At 33.0% G+C, this 20,122-nt stretch overlaps 3 protein-coding genes across 5 annotated transcripts; all 3 read right to left on the bottom strand.

The window, feature by feature from the left end:
- Nucleotides 1-1,381: 1,381 nt before the first annotated feature.
- Nucleotides 1,382-5,980, bottom strand: LOC104723500 (phytochrome D). The gene is made up of 5 exons (XM_019233144.2): nt 5,678-5,980; nt 3,370-5,580; nt 2,477-3,284; nt 2,094-2,384; nt 1,382-1,816 (listed from the first exon to the last, which is right to left on the bottom strand). Exons 2-5 carry the CDS (start codon nt 5,543-5,545, stop codon nt 1,600-1,602), a joined length of 3,492 nt encoding a protein of 1,163 aa, XP_019088689.2. The 5' UTR covers nt 5,546-5,580; nt 5,678-5,980; the 3' UTR covers nt 1,382-1,599.
- A 559-nt stretch (nt 5,981-6,539) lies between these two features.
- On the bottom strand, nt 6,540-9,141 carry LOC104723499 (ubiquitin-conjugating enzyme E2 32). 3 transcript variants are annotated; one of them, XM_087470792.1, is made up of 6 exons: nt 8,988-9,141; nt 8,780-8,912; nt 8,324-8,455; nt 8,139-8,223; nt 7,813-7,976; nt 6,540-7,253 (listed from the first exon to the last, which is right to left on the bottom strand). In XM_087470792.1, the coding sequence occupies exons 2-6, from the start codon at nt 8,888-8,890 to the stop codon at nt 6,822-6,824; spliced, it is 924 nt and encodes a 307-aa protein (XP_087326918.1). In that variant the 5' UTR covers nt 8,891-8,912; nt 8,988-9,141; the 3' UTR covers nt 6,540-6,821. The 3 variants fall into 3 exon arrangements, with proteins under 3 accessions (XP_087326918.1, XP_087326919.1, XP_010440187.2); XM_087470793.1 differs by having other exon boundaries at nt 9,025-9,141; XM_010441885.3 differs by lacking the exon at nt 8,988-9,141 and having other exon boundaries at nt 8,780-8,978.
- Nucleotides 9,142-15,494: 6,353 nt separating this feature from the next.
- On the bottom strand, nt 15,495-19,861 carry LOC104723498 (putative glucan endo-1,3-beta-glucosidase At4g16260). The gene is made up of 3 exons (XM_010441884.2): nt 19,617-19,861; nt 19,037-19,520; nt 15,495-16,103 (listed from the first exon to the last, which is right to left on the bottom strand). The coding sequence occupies exons 1-3, from the start codon at nt 19,678-19,680 to the stop codon at nt 15,611-15,613; spliced, it is 1,041 nt and encodes a 346-aa protein (XP_010440186.2). The 5' UTR covers nt 19,681-19,861; the 3' UTR covers nt 15,495-15,610.
- Between the last annotated feature and the right edge of the window lie 261 nt (nt 19,862-20,122).

Here is a 20,122-nt window from a genome sequence, read left to right as displayed (position 1 = left end):
GGGACTATTGTTGGATATGGGCTGCGTCCAATATGCCACTCGGCCCAACAAGACAAGCTAATTGTGATTTCGGCCTGACAAGATTGTGAGAAAATCATTAAACATTCCGCAGAGGACAATCTCGACAATTCGCACCGGGAACCCTAGAGAACCCCAGGTCAACAGTCGCCTATATAAGGAAACATTATTTATTGGGATCACCATCCTGACCCCCGGACAATACCTAGAGAGCAATACTTTTCATCGAAAGCTGTTATTGTCTTTTGTATAATTCCTTTTAGCTTCCGAGCTCGTCATTATTAACTTATTAGTTCTCCTGTGAACTGACGAGCTCAATCTTGACTCGTGTTAGTGACAACCTCACGTTTTTATCGTTAACAAAAGAACCAGCTTCACTCTTTCCCAAAAAATCTTTATTTATATAGTGTTGTGCAATCCCCAGTACAAACAAACATATAAGCTCGATCAGCCATCCAGTTTTTTTTGTGGTTATTTTCAGTAAATTTCTAATCTATAGACATATTATTACTATTGTTATATACTTATATATCTATATATATATATCAATATAAATATTTTTTATTATAATTTTTCTGCATATGGATATTTATGCTTATTTCTATAAGGACTTACATGATATTCGCTTTTTTTTAGGTATACAATGCTTTATTTAAATTTGAATAATATTATTTAAATTTAAATTTAAATTTCAAGACATCTAAAATATTAAGGTATCAAATTTTAAATTAATTTGATGAACATGTTAGAAAAACATGTCACTATATTGCTATAAATTTAAAATACTATATACATAACTTTAAAAGTATTCTTTGTTTTTAGTTTTTTAGTATTACTACGAACAAGAAAGGTTGTCGTCAAGAGATATTTTGTTTGGTCTCTGGGAGACAATCAAATTCTGTGATGGCTACACAGTTCGATTTGGATTGACGTGTATAGACTTTCCAAACATATATAGTACCAAAAGTTTTCAAAGTCGAAGCTAAACGTCATCAAACAAGTCCGAGATCATCATTATTAGCAGTTTTTATTGGATAACCAATTTTTTAAAAACCTATGATGAACAAAGGAGCTTAGAAGGTGTTTAGCCGAGAATATGAATAGTGTTTTACCTTACCTGGACCTGAATCCTTGCTTTTGTTGGAATTACGACACATCTGATAAAATGGTTCAGTTACAACCAAAACCGTAAGCTTGGAATTTGATAAAACAGAGCTTCAATATACAGAACGAAGTACCCTAAGGCTAATAAGTTCGCTCAAAATTGAACTCTGCATATATAGTATTTGGACATTAAATGAACGTATACAATAATTTTCTTGGCAATTTTTGCTAATTAACAGAGATCTGCACAAATTTGATATCTCTGACGCTCAAATGTTATCTGCATAAATCAAAAACAGTCTTCCATTTCTATATTACATTATTATGATCAAAAGAGCTCCCATCACATTCTATAAGACTATAACAATATATACAGTGTACGAAAACTATAACTCCCCTTACGTTTTTCCGGCCGCATAACCTCACCGTTCCTTCTAAACCTACCTGGAACAGAGTCAAAACTTCCACCGCCAATCACTAAGACGGCATCATCATCATCAGACGAACCGGGAGTTCGATAACGATTAGGAAATAAGAGCGTTTGAATTCCCTTATGTACTGAACCTCTCCGTTCATCAGCTTCAGAATCTTTCTGCAAACGCTTAGCCCTAATCCTTCTGGACTCGTCCATCGACTACTATGGAACATGTCCTGCACTTTCTCTGGCGGTATACCTTCCCCTGCACACGCCATTCTAACATACATTGACAAAATGAGTCAGAGTGTTTGTTGTTTGCTAATCAACCCTTGATAAGGCTTTAAAATTTGACAACGCTCTTGGTCAAGACTGCGTTTTTAGTTTATCCGAGTCACAAGCTTCTTAATACGGGATAGCTAGCAAAAACTGAAATTTATCCGCAGCAGTCACATTTGTGAAAAAAGAAACTATCATCCAATGGATGGTTATACCTATGTATTCGCGTTTATCTTTGATCTCAGACAAAGAGTCAATAGAGGAATGATGAAGGTACCTGAACTCTAATCGTATAGCGGAGAACCCGTCAGCCATTTGTTTAAGATTCGGGCGTAGATGGAATTCCATTGAGCCTTCCATGGGTGCATAACGGACCATACTTACCAGAAATTCTGCCAGAACCTGTTGGATCCTTATATTGTCACCGTAGACAGCCATGGATTTGATCTCCTTGGGAATGTTACGGATGAGCTGAAGATTTCTCTCTCTCACCACCAACATGACTTGGCTTACCACTGCGTCAATGACGCTGCCAATGAAGAACTCTGTTCTCTCTAGAACAAATGAACTGATGAGCAAAAATAAAGGTTGTTTGTTCAGTAGTGCGATGAAGCTTTATAGAACAATTAAGTGTTTATAAAGACGAATCAAAACTCTCACCCATCTTCAATGCTTTTGACGTCCATGTCTCCTACAATCTTTGAAATCTGCTTCTCGCATGAAACACTTGTTTCAAAAAGCTGCTTCTGATCTTCGTTTAAATCCGTGGCTTCCAGCAATGAATTTGTGTAACGCAATCCGCTCAATGGATTCTTTATAACATGAAAAATGTAAGCCAACTCTTTCCTCCTCGAGACGCATTCGCTCTCTTGTCTCCTCTGGACTTCTAGAGCTTGCTGTAGCTCGGGACTTGGTATCTGCAAGAAACAGAAAGCCCCAGTGACTTGACCATCTGAGCTGACCCGTTTGTTCAAAGTCAGGAGAGCCTGAATGAATTTCCCTTTGCGGTCAAAAAACGGGAATGGGAATTTATCTGTTTCTTGGCCACCGATCACATTATGCAAAACGATCATAAACTTAGTTAACGCATCAGGACCCTTTAGTTTGCAACAGCTCCCAAACACTTCCCTAACAAGCAATTTTCCAATCACTTCGCTGCGAGGCCAGCCTGTGAGATTTTCCATCGCGGTGTTCCACTCAAGGCAGCATGTATTCTCATCTGCTGCAAAGATTGGAGGGATCAAGGGGTTCGGGCTATGGATGATGGCCTTGTAGTCGCCTTGTATGTTGATGAACTTGTCCATAACAATTTTATGACCAGTTACATCTTGTCCAACAAAGCAGACCCCAACGATGTTGTTTGAGTAGTCCTTGCTTGAACATGAGTTGACAACCACAAACACCACTTTCCCTTGCAGCTCAGGACTAAAAGTTCTCAGCTTGACCTCCACATTCTTGCCTTCATCCCCTGCATAATTGAAAACGCAAGACATTTTTAAGAATTTGCATGTTAGAGCCCTGCACAGATTGGAAGTCTTAAGAACTGCATAAACCTTTTAGAGCACAAGAAAGAAGCCTATCAACTGTTTCTTCGTACTCTTTGTATATTAAATCTTGAACCAGAGACTTTCCCATAGCTTCTTCAACAGAGAGACCGGTCAGCTCCGCGATCTTGTCGTTCCACCCATTGATGCAGCCGTCAATATCCACAGAAAATATAGGGACAGTCGCAGTCTCAATCAGCCTAACCATCTCTCTCGCAACTGCACCGATCTCCTGCATCCCTTGATCTGCCATATCATCTTTATGTGGCTGAACTGCCCCAGCTGCAGCAGCTTTAGAGTCCATTGTTTCGGACTCTTTGAAAGAGTCTCTTAGAATAAGCTGGAGCGAGTGAATGGCGTCCATTTCAGCAGTTTCCCATGGCTGACATCGGCTCTTAACAACTTCAAGAAAAGCCTGGAACGAAGAACGTGGATGCATCCGCTGGCCATCATCTTTGTCCTCCGGATGGTGCTTAGCTCCTCCCCATTTTATTTCTTTCTCGTTATGAGACCGAAACCAGAAAAGGAAGTCCCTTTTTGTGATATACGCGACTGCCATACCACACACAGCATCTCCCAAAGCAGCTGCCCCAGGATAACCCGCATCGCTTAAACTATCTGTGCTTAACCCGGTTGAATCAGAATGGTTAGCAAGCAACCACTTCACAATATCATTTATCTGAGCCTCAGTCGGAGCCACACCCAATGGATAATACCTCCCTTGGTAAAGAAATGCCGCGCCATTACATTTTACTAAATCCATGATACTAGGCCTCTGCATGACAATCCCCGCTCGTGAATCACGCAGTAACATATCGCATAACAGCGTCTGCATTCTCAGAACGCGCTTTTCAGACACCTGCAAAGCTAACTGCAATTCCATGTTTAGCTGTAAGCCAAAGGCCTGCATAAGAAACTCGCAAGCGTACCTCAGAGGAAAAGGTATGCAACGAGCCGATGTGTGATGGCAAACGACTAAACCCCAAAGCCTCATTGAGTGTCTTCCGCTAGTATTAACACCGTCTTCTTCGTTTCCATTGATTATAACCGCCATAGCTAACGACGCAATAGATCCCATGTTAGCCATGTATTGAGCATGACAGCCATGAGGAGCTCGTAAAGTCGAACCCACCAAGCAAATAGGCTGCGTCAGCCTATCATCTTGGACCACACGAACCGGTGACGCATGGCAATCTACAATCATCCTAACACGGTTCTGCTTAAACAAGAACCGAGATGCCTGAGGAATATCAGTAGCAGGATAATGCAGACCAATGTAAGGTTCTAAATCGCTCCGTTTACTCTCCGCAACTACTTCACCATGTTCATCTTCATGAAACTTATACACCATAACACGGTCATAGCCAGTAAGATCTCTAACGCTTTCCACAACAGTGTCACATAAAAGCTTGATGTCTCCACCAGGCAACGATTGTAAATGAGAAATCGCACGGACTGCGAGTTTCTGCGATTGGACTGCACCAGCGATTGAAAGCGCCGGGTCTTCGGTTCGAGCTGGCTCTAAATCAATCAAGATTCCAACATCAACTCTGTGGAGAATCGCGTAGAAAGGTTTACCAGTGTTCTTAGAGTGAATCCAAACCGGATTCAGTAACGTGATTTCTCGAGCCACAAACGCGCGTTCGAGGAGGCCGATGCTCGATGGCTTGAAGAGCGATCGCAAATCCATGCCGATGGTAAGAACCTCCGATTTCTCATCGATCCTTGGTACAGACTGAGACATGAGCCCCAGCATTTCCCGCGCATTTTCGCTGTAACCGATGATTGTGAAGGTGGATTCATCGACGGCGATCAAGCAACCAAAAGGCTGGATAAAGCCACCGCGCTGGATCCGCGAGAGATAAGCCGTGATCTGCTGCTCCGGTACGGAAGAATCGTACGGCGTCGTTTTAAGGGACTGAGAGTAGTCGAACGATTTGCCGGATTCTCCGGATTGCTCGAAGACGGCGTGGAGTCTCGCGTCGACAGTGAACTGTTGAATAGCTTTGCTAACGGACTCCGTTCCGCCGCCGTGGCTTTGCGGCTTATGATTCTGTGACCTAAGGGCTCTGCTTGCTGAAGACTGAGCTTGTTCTCCGCTGGTGTGACGGCTACTACGATTGACGCGATGACCTGACGAAGCTGCTTCTCCGCCGTTGGTTTTGCTACCGCCTCCGGAGACCATTTTTCTCAGTTACTCGTTTTTCAAATTTCGTCGAACTACAATGAGAGACGAAGAAGATCGTCGTTAATCATCGGAATCGGAACCTGGAAAGAGCAATTTTGCGTAATTATGTTTTAAAATTGAAACTGATACTCTGATAAAAGATAACGATAAGGATTTGGAGAAGCTTGGACTTATCACTGTCTATAGCTTAACGGCGAAGTTTCTTTCTCAAACTGATAAAAACAGAAACCAATTTGAAATTTTCTTTGGGCTCTCTCAAAGCCAATTAAAACGAAGAAGAAGAGGCAGTGAGGTGAGAAGAAAGGTTAAAGAAGACGATGGGTGTCGTTTTCTTTGCTGTTTTGACTCCTTGACTTATCATATTTTCTTAAAAACCCTCCCAAAACTTGTTTTATTATCAAATTAACCCAGATTACGGTTACATTTCGGCGTGATTTTGAACTCTCGTTGTCTGTGTTTTAAGAGGGACCGAGATCACGTGGGTTTTTCTGGAATATCCCGGCTAGTGGGGGCGCACGAGGGACTACTAGAGGAGGAGATCGATATATGTGGGCAGTGGGCCTATCGTTGTGACTTTTGAGAGTTCCCAAGGGTGGTGTATCTAATATCAAATCAAGTTCTGCTCAATCTATCTATACTTTTGTAGTGGGATAGAATAAAAAATCTTCTAATAATAGTATCATCATTGTAGGTGCTTTTTGGAAAAAAATATCTGCGATCAAAAGTTGAAAAACGAATTTACTTACCAAAGTTTTTACAAAGAAGTGAAACCATTGGACAATAACCAAAGTTTAACGTGGACCAAACAGATGCCTAGTATTTTTAGTTGCATTGGCTGATATAAAGTTTCTTTATCATCTCAAGAGTTTAAGTATGAAGAAGAAGTGTCCATACTTTATTGCATCACTAAAGCTCTAGCAAAGTGAAGCGGCAATAATGTGGCATCTCGGTTAGGGATTAGCTCTAGCCATCTAGGTGTAGACGCAAAGCATTATAAATGTTTGTGCTACATATCCAATCCATGATTTGTTTCTGTATTTTACAAATTTAAAACAAGTTTTGAGTTTGTGACGTGAAGTAGCTTTGGAAACGGGTCCAATGCGTTTACATGACACATTCATCTAACACGAATTATCAACACATGATCAAAATACCTTAACATAACTAATTAATTACTTATTTCCCCATTTCTCAGTCGTATATGATATATAAACACTTCCACTTTTGATGCTTTTTCTTTTTCTTGGACCATCTCCCAGTTTGAGTTCAGCATTCACGACTCGTCCATAAACACAGCGCCATGAGCACTTGATCTTACGAATTTCTTCAGCAGGAGAACCACAATCGCAATCGTGAGTCCAACCGCCGCCCAAGTGAACAACCTGTCATCACCCAGTTTTTGAGCTGTCCTGACAACAGATGTACGTCGCTGCTGCTGCCTCACCAAGCCGCTTCCTCCACTATCTCCCTCTATAACCTCTACTACTGCTGCATTCGCTCCTGGAAAACCAATCTGAGCTGCCTCTTCAGCGATCTGATCAACTACTCTCTCTTCAGCCACTGTATCAGATTCTGATATAACCGTTGCAGAGTCCTGCGGCTCGGTCTGGGACTGATTGTCTGAATCAGCCAAAGGCGTTTTGTTACATTCCTGAGGATTAGGGTTTGGAGCAGATGGTGTCTTGCTGAGCATATATTGATGAATCTGCGTATATCAATCAAAAGGACAAGATCAAATAATGTTATGACAGGATTCCAAATAAGCCATGTTTAACCGTGTCAACAGTGTAAACAAGTAGTCAATAATTTAAAAACCAAAATGAGATTATTGACACTAGTTTTGGTTGATAATAATAGTACCAGCAATGGTGTCTTTTGAAGTTAATATCTTTCAAAGATTCCTTTAATATGTTCATTATGCTTCAAGATCAATAATAGTTATTGTAGCATCTTAGGATCAATATATCTAACAAATTTCTAATGAGAAATGGCATCACAATTTTGCATTCTAAACACATCATTAGTAACATAAACCCGTTTACGATAAACACTATGCAGAGCAATTTGTCGCTTAAGCTGATCAAGAGCTCTCTATTATGTCGTTTATTAAAAACAAAGTATATCCACATATCCAATTTATTGGTTCAAATAATCAAAAGCATTCTAAATATGTAGCCATAATCACATTTCTCTATATGAATAATGTGCCTAGTAAATCAAAAATTCAAACATTGCTCTACAAGAAGGGTGATCTAGTGGAGTACCTCATCAATTATTTTTTGACGCTCAGGAGAACCATATTTGGGTGGTGTCTCGCGTGACTTAGTGGCAAGTGAAAGTCTCTCCTCCTTTGGATAATCTACTGAGCCTAGAGCTCCATTAGGGTTTGAAGGCATGAACGCAATGAGAGCCACCAAAGCAGTCCGAACTACAAATAAACAATAACAAAATCATGATCGAAGTTGCTAATGATAAAATGCTTTTTTAACTGTTCAATTCAGCATTAGTTAAATTGTTTAGTTCAGTCTTTCATAACATCTTTGGATATTGCTAGTTGAAAAAGGTCCACTTTAAGAGTTTGTGACATTACCACTCCATGATGGTTGCCAATGCTCGGGATGGTAATCAGAGATACTCAAGCAAATCTTGGTATTGGTTTCAAAACGACCACTAGGCTGAAAAACAAGAGGACAAAGAAAGATTCAATAGAGAGATACATAGTCTCCTTTGAGACGCTAAAGAAGAGAAAAAAAAAAAAAAAAAAAGAATCCTTACGGTCAATAACATAAATGAAGGAGGTTTGAAAGGATAGTCTGAAGGCAACTGAATCCTCCCATGATAAATCCCACCTTCAAATTCAGTATCAGCAGGACCTCGGATCGCGAATTGCCACTCAAATATATTCTCCTGAAGTTAGAACAGATAACAGCAACCATAGGTAACTACTTGAACAGCACAAGATTGAACAATAACATTACAAAACAACCATTGATAAAGCATACCAAAACTTTCAAATTCCAATCTGAAAGGCTAATGATTAAATTATAAACGAATACACAATCAACTCTGATTAACAATATAAATAGAAGAAACAATACATGGAGCTAATCAATACGAAACGCATAATTCAAATCGGGCCACATACTACAGAGATAAAATTTTGTGAGATTCAAATATGGAGAGATAAGAGAAGGAGGAAATGAGAGGAAGGTGTTTCGAAATATGTTGTACCTCGAGGGGAAGAGACATGAAATCATCAGAAGGATTAGCTTGCATCTCCTTAACCTCTTGCAAAATCCTCTTCACCGCAGGGTTCTTCCGGTTAAATCTCTCATCCGCCATTGTTTCTCGCCGACCTCCTCACCTGGGAAAAAAAAAAATCAAAACCACCGCCAAATGTTCGCTAAGGTCGAAATGTATACAGAAATAAGTTAGCTACCCGATTTAGGAATTAATAGAAAGCAGAAGTGGTATACCACGTCAAATGTTCACCACGTCATCGTCCTTCAAGATTTGATTACGTGACGATTGGCGTTTGCTTCATTAAGATGACGGAAAGATAATAATAATATGTATCAAATTGCCACGTCAATAGAATACAGAGTCGCAAATAATAGTATTTAATGGGCCTAAAAATTCTCAAATAAGTGAAAATAAAATTAATCATGATGATGTTAATGATAATGTATCGATGAGGTCCTTAGGAGATGAGCAGAAATGAAATGAATTATTGAAATTACTGTATTTTTCTCAAAATCTATGCTCTTGATTCAAATTCTATATATAGATAGTTTTCAAAAAGAAAAAGAAAAATCAAAAAGAAAAAGAAAAAAATAATTTATTTTAAAAATCTTAAATAAGTTGGTCAATTTTTTTGTTTTCATCTATTCCTCCTTCTTACTTGTACTAGCTAAACCCACACATTGATTCTACATCGATGAATTTAAATTTATTGACTTGTTTATTATCATAAACTAAACCTCTTATTTTCAAATCATATTTCGAATTTTGTTATACAACTAAAAGTGATATCAAAATAGTAATTGATCATCATTTTAATATTTTCGATCTCATATCATATATTATCAAGTGATCTCCAAATATAGATAGTAAACTCAAACCTATAATAAATAAATTATACATCCTTAAAAGTCAAATTGGTAAAAAGTGGTATTTTTGGAAATATTTGTGGTATTTTTCAAAAACAAAACTTGGTATTCTGAGGAATTCCTCTACCTCTTTTATGTTTTTGCATTATATAATTGATTTATAGGGTTTTCGTTTATAAGAAATACATGAACATAAATACACCAATACCAAAAAAAATGTCTACAAATAAATGATTTTTTTTTATTTTCTTAAATACTCTTTTACTATAATGGGTAGTATATTTTTTAAAACAAAATCACCAATCAAATATAAATAGTATTTTGAATATTTCAAACAAATAATCACTGTCACCTAGATTTATTTGATCGTTTAGTGGTATCATCCCCATAAAAAAAATCAAATTTCATGAACCTATTGACCGGGAAAAAAGTCTAACTATTTTAGATTTAAGATTATCAACGAATATCTTCAAATTACCAATAATCTCAAATAAAATTTTGTACAGAAAAAACATCATGACAAGAGTGATATATAGTGTTGAACATTCAGTTCCATTTATGACATCAAATTACTGTTCAATGAGTAAAACTTTTGAATAATAAGAATTATTTAGATGTATGTTGCTAAAATTGACAAGAGACAAGTGAGAGAACATTGGCCACATACTTAAACTGTGATCTAAAAAAATCGAAAAAAAAAAACAAAAAGTGAGATCAACAAGACACAAAAAGTATAAATCAAATGAATTATTGAAATAACTGTATTTTTCTCGACATCTATGATCCAAGAGATTATGATGCTCTTGATTCAAATTCTATATATATATATATATATATATGGTTTTGAAAGAAAAGAAAAAGTCTAAGAAAAAATTAATTAGTTTTAAAGAATCCTAAATAAGTTGGTCAATTTTTTGTTTTCATCTATGTATTCATTCTTTCTTACTTGTGCTATTTGAACCCACACATTGATTCTACATCGGTGAATTTAAAAAAAATTGGTATGTTTATTATTATAAATATCTTACTATTATTATTATTTTTTTGCTTTTTCTATAAGGTTTTCTAAAAATGTTATAGAAAATGTCTACTTGTGAATTAATGAAAGGTTTGGAGATTTTTTACATCGATGTCTAAATGAAAAACTACATAAAAATTAACAAAGTTAAGATTATACATGCAATACGACTATTTTGATTGAGTTTTTTTTTCACTATTTTGATTAAATTACAACATAGATTTTTTAAAAATAAAACTACAAACTAAACATCTTATATCAAATTATATTTTAGAATTTTGTAATACAACTAAAAATGATATCAAAATAGTAATATCAGTTTAATATCTTTGATTCCATATGTCATCAAGTGATCTCCAAATATAGAGAGTCAACACAAACCTAAAAGAAATAGATCATACATCCTTAAAAGTCATTTTTTTTTTTGTATTTTCAAAAACATATATAGTAGTTTTGAAAAACAAAACGTAGTATTTTGAAGAATTCCTTTACCTCTTTATGTTGTTGTCTTATGTAATTGAATTATAGGATTTTTCGTTTATAAAATGAATGATTTTTTTTCTCTTAATTACTCTTTTTCCATGGAGAGTATCTTTTAAAACAAAATCACCTATCAAATGTAATAGTATTTTGAACCTTTCTTTTTTTGATCAAAATTTTTTGAACCTTTCAAACTAATAATCGTTGTCACCCAAATTTATTAATCAAACCCTTTGATCGATCATTAATGGTATTGTCCCCAGAAATTTTCTGGGAGTAATGTTCAAGAGCTCTTGAACAGAAAGAGTCTGACGAAGAGGCAAAAACTTAAGGCGCTTCGCAGTGAATTCATATAGGCGGACCAATGAAATCACCCAAATAATATTGGCAAGCACCATCAAAACTCAAATCCAACTACTGAGAAAAAAGAGAGATAAACACGAATAGCAACATTTTAGGACTGAAAAAATTATATATGAGATACATTAAAAATTTACTGGTCAACTCACATGGATTCCAAGAGTTTATGAATCTACACTTATATTAGCAACAATGACTAGTTGCCAAATAGATCATTTATTTTCTTTGATCAAGTTCCTAACTTCCTATCGCAATTGCAGTAACAAGACAAAATGATTTCGCAAATTCAATAATTTAAAGACTTAGTCATGGAAACATACCATAATCACAACTGGAGACGTAATTTGGTTGAGAAGCCTTAAACCATCTCTGCAGAAAAATTTTGAGATCAAAAGATGAAAGAGATGCGATAAAAAATATTAAAAAATGTTGAAATGCATTAAACAAACAGATGAAAAGGATTTATTACCCTGAATTTCGTTGAGAACGCGAAATCTACAGAGAGGCGGCGATTCTATACTCTGATATATATATAGAAACATGGGAAACCCTAGAGAAGAATGACGAGGATGAGTATCAAATTATACCTTACTTAATATTTATAAAAACTAAAAATTAACAAAACATAATTTTCAAAAAAAAAAATGAAAACTAATTTTACTCATATTTGAAAAAGTAACAGTATCTTAAATATATTTGTTTCATATTTTGTAATCTCATAAGTAATAGTTTTACTACTTGTCCAACATTATCATAAATTACAAAATTCAAAGACGTTATTATGAGAAAATTATTTGTTTATATAAAGGTGAGTACATAACAGTTGAGTATCAAGTAGAAATGTGGAAATACTTACATTATGTTAATCACTAATTTTGACACATTAAACATTTTCATACTTTAATCACTTTTCTGTATAAATTTCTTTTTACTATATGATTATAGTAAATAATAATTGCAATTAAATTGCAAATATTTTCCTTATTAATTGCACATATTTTTCTATTGAAATTAGTAATTTAATAGATAACTTTCCTAAATATGTGATATAATAGATTATTTTTGGTTTTATATACTTTCAAAAATATTGTAATCCTTTTATTTATTAAGATTTTTTAATTTTCCCATAATTATTAAATAAATTTTCCTTTCACACATGCCACAAACCACCACTTTATCCCACCGCATCAACCCGAAACACATTCTCAAATTCCAAATTCTGACATATCCGCTATGCTCTATCTCCCCCCCCGCGTGAGTCTCGATCGGGTCGTTTCATACAGCTACTAATCAAAAAACTATTGTAGACTTTGAGACAACAACATATATGAATAAAAACAAAATCCAAACTTTAAAGTACGAAAGGAAAATAAAAAGTATTAAGTAAGCCGCCAATTGAATAATGATTTTACAGTTTTTATTATGCTCAATTGGAATCATATACATAAAAGTAAGGTTTTGATCTCTCCTTATTGGTTGATTTTTATTTAATGTTTTCTAATGTTTTTATTAACTTTCTAATTGTTTAATTGCTTTAAACAATATTTAAGACCAATTAATACAATACATTTAACTCACATATTAAAATAAATTTATAACTGAAAATAAAATATCCTCCTCTCCCACCAATATCAAATGTTGTTATATCTCATATGTGTTGTAAAAGTTTGATTATCTATTTTAATTTAGAAAGTATTATATATATTTAACATGGTTTACAATTTTTATTTTATTCATATAAAAAATAAAATATTTCTTTTATATTTCTTGCCTTTCTAATCTATTCATATTTATTTTTTAAATTTCCATAGTTAAATTTAAATGCACATATGTTGGTTTTAACAAAAAAAAAATCAAGTTTATTTGAGAATTAGATATTCCTATTCCTTTTATTGGTCCATTTGACATTTAATTTTAAAAATTAATATTCATTTTTAATTAGCCAAGACATTTTATTATATACATTAATGCATACTTTAAATTCATTTTTTACTACTGAATTATAACTGAAATTACATAAATTGTGAATTGACTTTTTCTCCTCCATTCATTTTCATTTAAACACACTATTAATTATAATTGTAACTTTTTCTAATTTAATTATTTTAGAAATGTAACTTCCATCACTTTTTATCTTATAAATAACCATTCTCACATCCTCCTCCACCATATCCCAAATCCTAAATATTTCTTTGTTTTTTTATAATGTTCTTGCAAACCCAAATAAGAGTTTGATTATATTTTTTGTTTACTATATATTTTACATTGTTTTGAATTTTATTGTTTCTTTGTTTTATGTACTTCTCCTTTTCTTCTTTGTTTTCTTATATTATTTTGATTTAGAATACATATGTATTCTAATATGTATAATAAATTTTTGATGACCATAATAATATTTTGGTTATAACCATCTCATAATAAGAGAATCAAGCTAAAGAAAACATCTTAAGTCTTTACTTTAGATGTTTGATTAGTTCTTACAAATTCATGTATATTTATTTTATTCTTAAAATTTGAAATGTTCTCATGAAGGAAATTTTTGTAATATAATTATCAAATCAATTTTTTTTACCTCTCTCTTACCTCCAGCAAAATTGTAATAAATATATTTTAGAATACTCATCATTATATTTCGTATGTGATTCAACATATAATTATATAAAAGTCATAATTTTTAAATTTAATTCAAATATGCACTTTAAGGATTTTGCTATATAAAAAAGCAATTTGGTATTTATTTTCTTTCTAGCTTTTACTACAAGGATGAAAGATTGAAACTAATCCTAGCAATATAAATTAAATTAAGGGGAATATAAAAAATTGTAATATAATTATCAAATCAATTTTTCTTAACTCTCACTTACATCCAACAAAATTGTAATACATTTATTTTAGAATAATAATCATTATATTCAGTTTGTGATTCAACATATAATGATATAAAATCACTATTTTTTTATTTAATCCAAATATGTACTTTAAAGATTTTCTATATAAAAAAACAAATTGATTTTTTATTTTCTATCTAGCTTTTAATTACAAGAATTAAAAATTATAACTAAACCTAGCAATATATCTTAATTGAGGGGAATAGAAAAAAGATTTCTTTATCGTATTTTAAAACTTTGAATGCACTTCATATAACTTTATAGGAAATATGTATTTTTTACTTTCAAAATAGTTTAGCTTTTAATTATTAAATACTTTAGGTTATGTGTTAGTTTATATGAAAAAACTTAAATTATATATTTAAATCACATAGTAAAATTTCGTTTTTATTATTAATAATATTTTATTACCTCAAATGCTTAAAAATACTAATAAAAATTATTATCAAATTTGAACAATAAAAAATAAATAACTTTAAGAGATATGTAAATGTATGTATGATTATATTTAAATAAGTTATATATTTTGATATTGTATGATTTGAATAAATAAAAGTGTCAAAAATGTTAATGACATTTAAATTAATTTGTTAAGTTTTTTTTAATATGATTATCAAATAAATTTAAATTAATTAATATATTCTATTATACAACAATCCGCGCATTTGCGCGGGATATTATCAACTTTTACTCGATAATAGAAAGATTCTAAGGTCTAGTTTATTTTATTTTTATTTGTTTGCTCTATTCAAATATGGTAGAATTGTTATGGGTAGAGTTGTAAAAACAAATGCACATATAAACGGGAGATAAATATTCCAATGGACCAATGGTCCTGTTATTCAACTTTGGAAAAGAATGATAAGTAACAAACTAGTATAAAACAAATAATTAATGATGATAAGGTTTATTATATGATTGAGGAATTGGGAAATATTCTTGTAAACATGATACGTTTGCCTCAAAGACGAGTACTAATTCTATAGGTATCTTCATAACTCTCTCTTGATTTTGTTGTTCAGTTTCAAAGAAAAAAGAGATCTTCAACTTTGCTTTTGTAGCTAATATATGTGACGAATTAAGTTTGTGCATGATCTTGAAATTTTATTTTTATTTGGAATTTATCTATATGGGATTATCTCTCCCAAGTCGATACTAGTTCAAACATTTTCACAGAAATCTCAGACGAGCTTACATATAAAAATCATCACTCAACAGCCGTACCAGCTCTCACGGCGGAGAACGTGATCGGAAATTTCGGCTGTTTATTAGGGAAAAACAAACCAAAGTTCTTTTCAATCTCAGGACTCTTCTGATTCTCATCAAACATAGCAAACAAGTACGTCTCAACTCCTCTTCCAGGTCTCTTCGGCGTTCCTCTGTTCTCTCTCACTCGGGCCGCAAGATTCGTGTAATAAGCTCGCGCGTTGTCGAAGCTCGCCGCGTTTCCTCCATTCGAAGGCCATCCGCTCTCTGACACGACCACGGGAAGAGATCCACCCCCTGATCGTTCGACAGCGGAGTAAACGACGTCAAGCAAGGCGTCGAAGAGGTTTTGGTAGCCGCGAGAGCCGTCCCATACGACAACGGAAGGCGATGTGAAGAGAGCGTAAGAGAGAGATATATCACGTGGATTGTCTACGTAGCTGAAGTAAGGATAGATGTTGGCTAGTAACGCTGAGTTTGTACTCGTTAGAAACCTACGTAAGAGGAAATAATTATTCAAACAAGCATGAACTCTAATAAGTAAGAACCCATTAGAAATATATATATATATATATATATATATATCAAATAAAAACTCTTAAGAACAATATTTGTAAATAATACGTTGTAAAACAAAATAGTATGGCATTTTGGCATAATAGGTGATTTGATGGCGAAAGCTACAAGAAATCCAATCCCCTATATAATAAAACGGAAGTACACAATATTGTTTTGTAAACTATATAATTTTAATAAGTTGGTTACAAATAGGTTATAGATTAGATTTTATATTATTTGTATAGTCTGAATTTATTGTTTCCAAAAATCTTAAACAGAATATTCTAATGAATCATTTGATATCATCTAACTTACCATATTAAATTTTTTTTATTAAATTATTCATCAAATCAAATCTTTTGATATCTAACTTAACATATTAATTTGTTAATTATTATTATACTTCACCTCACATTTTTATATATGAGTCTATTTTGTAAAACAAATAAATTATCATATTATTTATTATAATTAAAAAATAGTTATATTTCCGGATATACCATAAATTAAATTTTTAAAAACAAATATAAATGATTCAATCTATAAAATATTCAATTTTTATTAATATTATTCTTTAAAAATAATATCTATTGAATTAAACAATTTACTGAGTAACTAGGTAAAAATTTGAATATTTCAATTCAATTTCATACCTTTTTGTTGAATTTTATAATTTTATATAATATAATAAACTTTAAATAATTTATTTGAAATATTTTTAAAATATTGAAACTTGACATTAAAGTTAGAAACTATAAACACTCTAAATTGGTTTGTTATAGCAATGTCAATAATATGTCACTATAATATGAAAGAATTTTAAAAAACCAAGTATATTAATACAAAAAGTATAACAATATATTAAATTACTCATAATATAATAACTCGCTTTTTAAAAACCAAATTCACAAAATTATGTCTTATAATGACATTCAAGTCATAAGGTAGAATATACATTGTTGAAATAACTTCACGTACATAAACTAATACAACATATTAAAATTTTATTTTAAAATAGAAAATATACAAAATTTTGTATAAAATAAAATTTAACCAGTGCACGGGTACATAAATTTAATCTAGAATCATTAACAATATAAAACTTACAAAATAAGTCTTTTTTTCAAGTCATCATATTTAGCATATAATTTTATAACATAATATTTTATCCAAAAAAACTTTTAAAAACAATCATATAAATTATATTTTATAAAAAATTACAATGTAAATAAAATAAATTTCAACCCATGCTCTAGCACGGGTCTTAATCTAGTATAAATAGTATTTCGAGCGTGGCATGGGGAAAACGGCCAATTCCCCCTGAACTTAGTTGCTTTATCATATTCATACACAGATCTTTGGAGTATGCCTAAAACTACATGAACTTAATTAAAATTTTGAATTTTCCACATGAACTATCGAAATCAAGCTAAAACCATCAAATCGAGTAACAGTGTTACTGTTCTGTTAATATCTGATGACTGGATGCCACACTAGACCTTTAAACGACGTCGTTTTATTGTTTTAAGGAAAAAAAAAAAAATGCCAACACTAGACCCTTAAACGACGTTGTTTTATTGTTTTAAGAAAAAAAAATCAGTATGTACAAAATACGTAGTTGAACCCCCGACCTCTAATACTCACGACGAAGTACGAACCATAAAACCAGCTGAACTACCGTAACTTTTAGTTAATTATGAAATGGATAAACATATATATTTAAGACAACACATAAATTATTAAAGAAAAGGTAACCCTTTTCTCTGCTTTTGTTTTCTCATCTCCGATAACATTGCGACTGTGAAAGTTGATTTTTCATGGATTGGATCAAGAATTGGGATTTTTGTTGTTAGTTTAGATCAAAATTAATTAAAATCATGTATAAAATCCGATCCTTAATAGCTGAACTTGATTTTATATAAAAAAAATTGTAACTGAAATTGAATTGGGTGATAAATATCTCAGTTCTTGACATCCTAATTTGAAATTAATCTCTGCAGTTCATATATGACATCCTAATTTGAAATTAAGAAAAATTAATCGTCATAAATATCCCAATTGTTGAAGACGCGGCGAAAGAAGTGTGTAGAAACAAGAAAACGAAGATCGGAAGAGAAGAAAGGATAAGCTTTTATTTTTCTTATTTTTTTAATTTGCATCCTAAATCTATAAACGTATACCCGTTTGCAATTGTACTATTTGTTACTATAGTTCAGCTGCTAAATCGCCTGCTTACGTGCGTTATGGTTCGATCCTTGAGTTTTTGAAATTTATTTTACTTCAATTTTTTCTTAAAACAATAAAAACGACGTCGTTTAAGGTCCAGTGTGACATCCAATCATCATATATTAACGGAACAGTAACACCGTTATTCGATTTGATGGTTTTGGCTTGATTTTAATAGTTCATGTGGAAAATTCAAATTTTAGTTAAGTTCATGTAGTTTTAGGCACATTCCAAAGATCTGTGTGTATGAATACGATAAAGCAACTAAGTTCAGGGGGGAATTGGCCGTTTTCCCGCCTGGCATGATATTGTATTTAGGATTTGATTATTAAGAGTTTAGGTAATTTCGCATCTTTGAACTTTTTTTTCATTTCTCAGAATCGCTTTATGTGAGAAAGAAAAAAGTATATGTAGTGTTTTTTATACAAGTGATACCATATCTATTTTAGTTAAGCTATTTTGTAGTGAATATTTGAATTAACTCGTTACACGGTTATAAAGTTATTTGGTTTGTTTGATATAAAACCATTAGACTAAAAATAGACTTGGTTTGGTTACCGTTCTACACTTCTAGAGTCGACGCCACATAAAAGGAAGTATAATAATTAAAGGAATTGACGAAGAGTTAAGTGATGATAATTACCCGATGATGGGATCCGTATACCACCTAACGTCACCACGAAACTCTCCCAAGGAAGGAGGGAAAGAGTTCCCAATCAAGGTCATATCAACAGCCGTTGACACTTTTATGCGATCTTGGAGATTCGCACCTCTAAGAGCATCGTAAACGTTACGCATGGCAGGGAGCACAAGATCGCCACCGTTCCCCGGAGAGACCTCGTTACCGACGGCGATGTACTTGAAGCTAACGGCGGGGTAAAAGTTAAGCACGTTGTTTTGGACCCACGACTTAGCGGAAGAAGGGTTGGTGAGTGAACGGAGATCGGGGTTTGGAACGCCGACGATGACTTCGATGCCGGTGTTTTTAAGAGCGTTTAAAGCGGCTTGGTTTGGGTCGTAAAGTCTAACACGTCTGATGTTTTTTTCTCTGAAGAGAGCGATTGTGTCTGGTTGTGAAGGTAGGTTGTTCCCCATCATTCCATAGCACACACCTACTGGTTCTCCACCTGGTTTCATCATTAAAAATGTAACTAAGGTTAATTAAGTTTATAATCTTCAAGTAAAAATGAGAATAGATCATATGTGGGATTTAAAAGAGAGACATGTTGGAGTGAGGAGGGTTGTGAAGAGAGCAATAAGGAGAAATAATGGGGTCATTTGTGACATCTTGAATCAGTGTTGTACGTGTTTTTTTGTCTAATTAGATTTGTTCTTTATATACTAATTAACATTGGTACGTACGTTAAGTTCTTTTATTTATTTTAAAATATGGATGGGTGTAGGTTGTGTCATATTCGTAGAAATGTGTGACAACTATCTTTGTTTATTAATTCAAATTGTATGAGTCATTAGTCAGATCAAGTAATTGAGTACATAATGTTAGCTTGAGTGCAAGCATATGGTCAATATAACAATTTATGCAAAAGAGAAGATCTTATAAAAAAATTGGGTAGAGAAATGTCTCTTTCTAACTCGAGAAATTAAGACATTGCTTATATTTTCTAAACATTGACAAAATCAAACTAGCTATATATATTCTGTTTTTGTAATTTTGTTGACTCTATGTCTACATCAATGTTTATAATGAATGACGAGAAACATACTCGAT

Source organism: Camelina sativa, chromosome 11, assembly GCF_030686135.1.
Source record: "Camelina sativa cultivar CO46 ecotype springtype chromosome 11, ASM3068613v1".
Lineage (NCBI taxonomy): Eukaryota > Viridiplantae > Streptophyta > Magnoliopsida > Brassicales > Brassicaceae > Camelina > Camelina sativa.
This window is presented reverse-complemented; position numbering and strand designations above follow the sequence as displayed.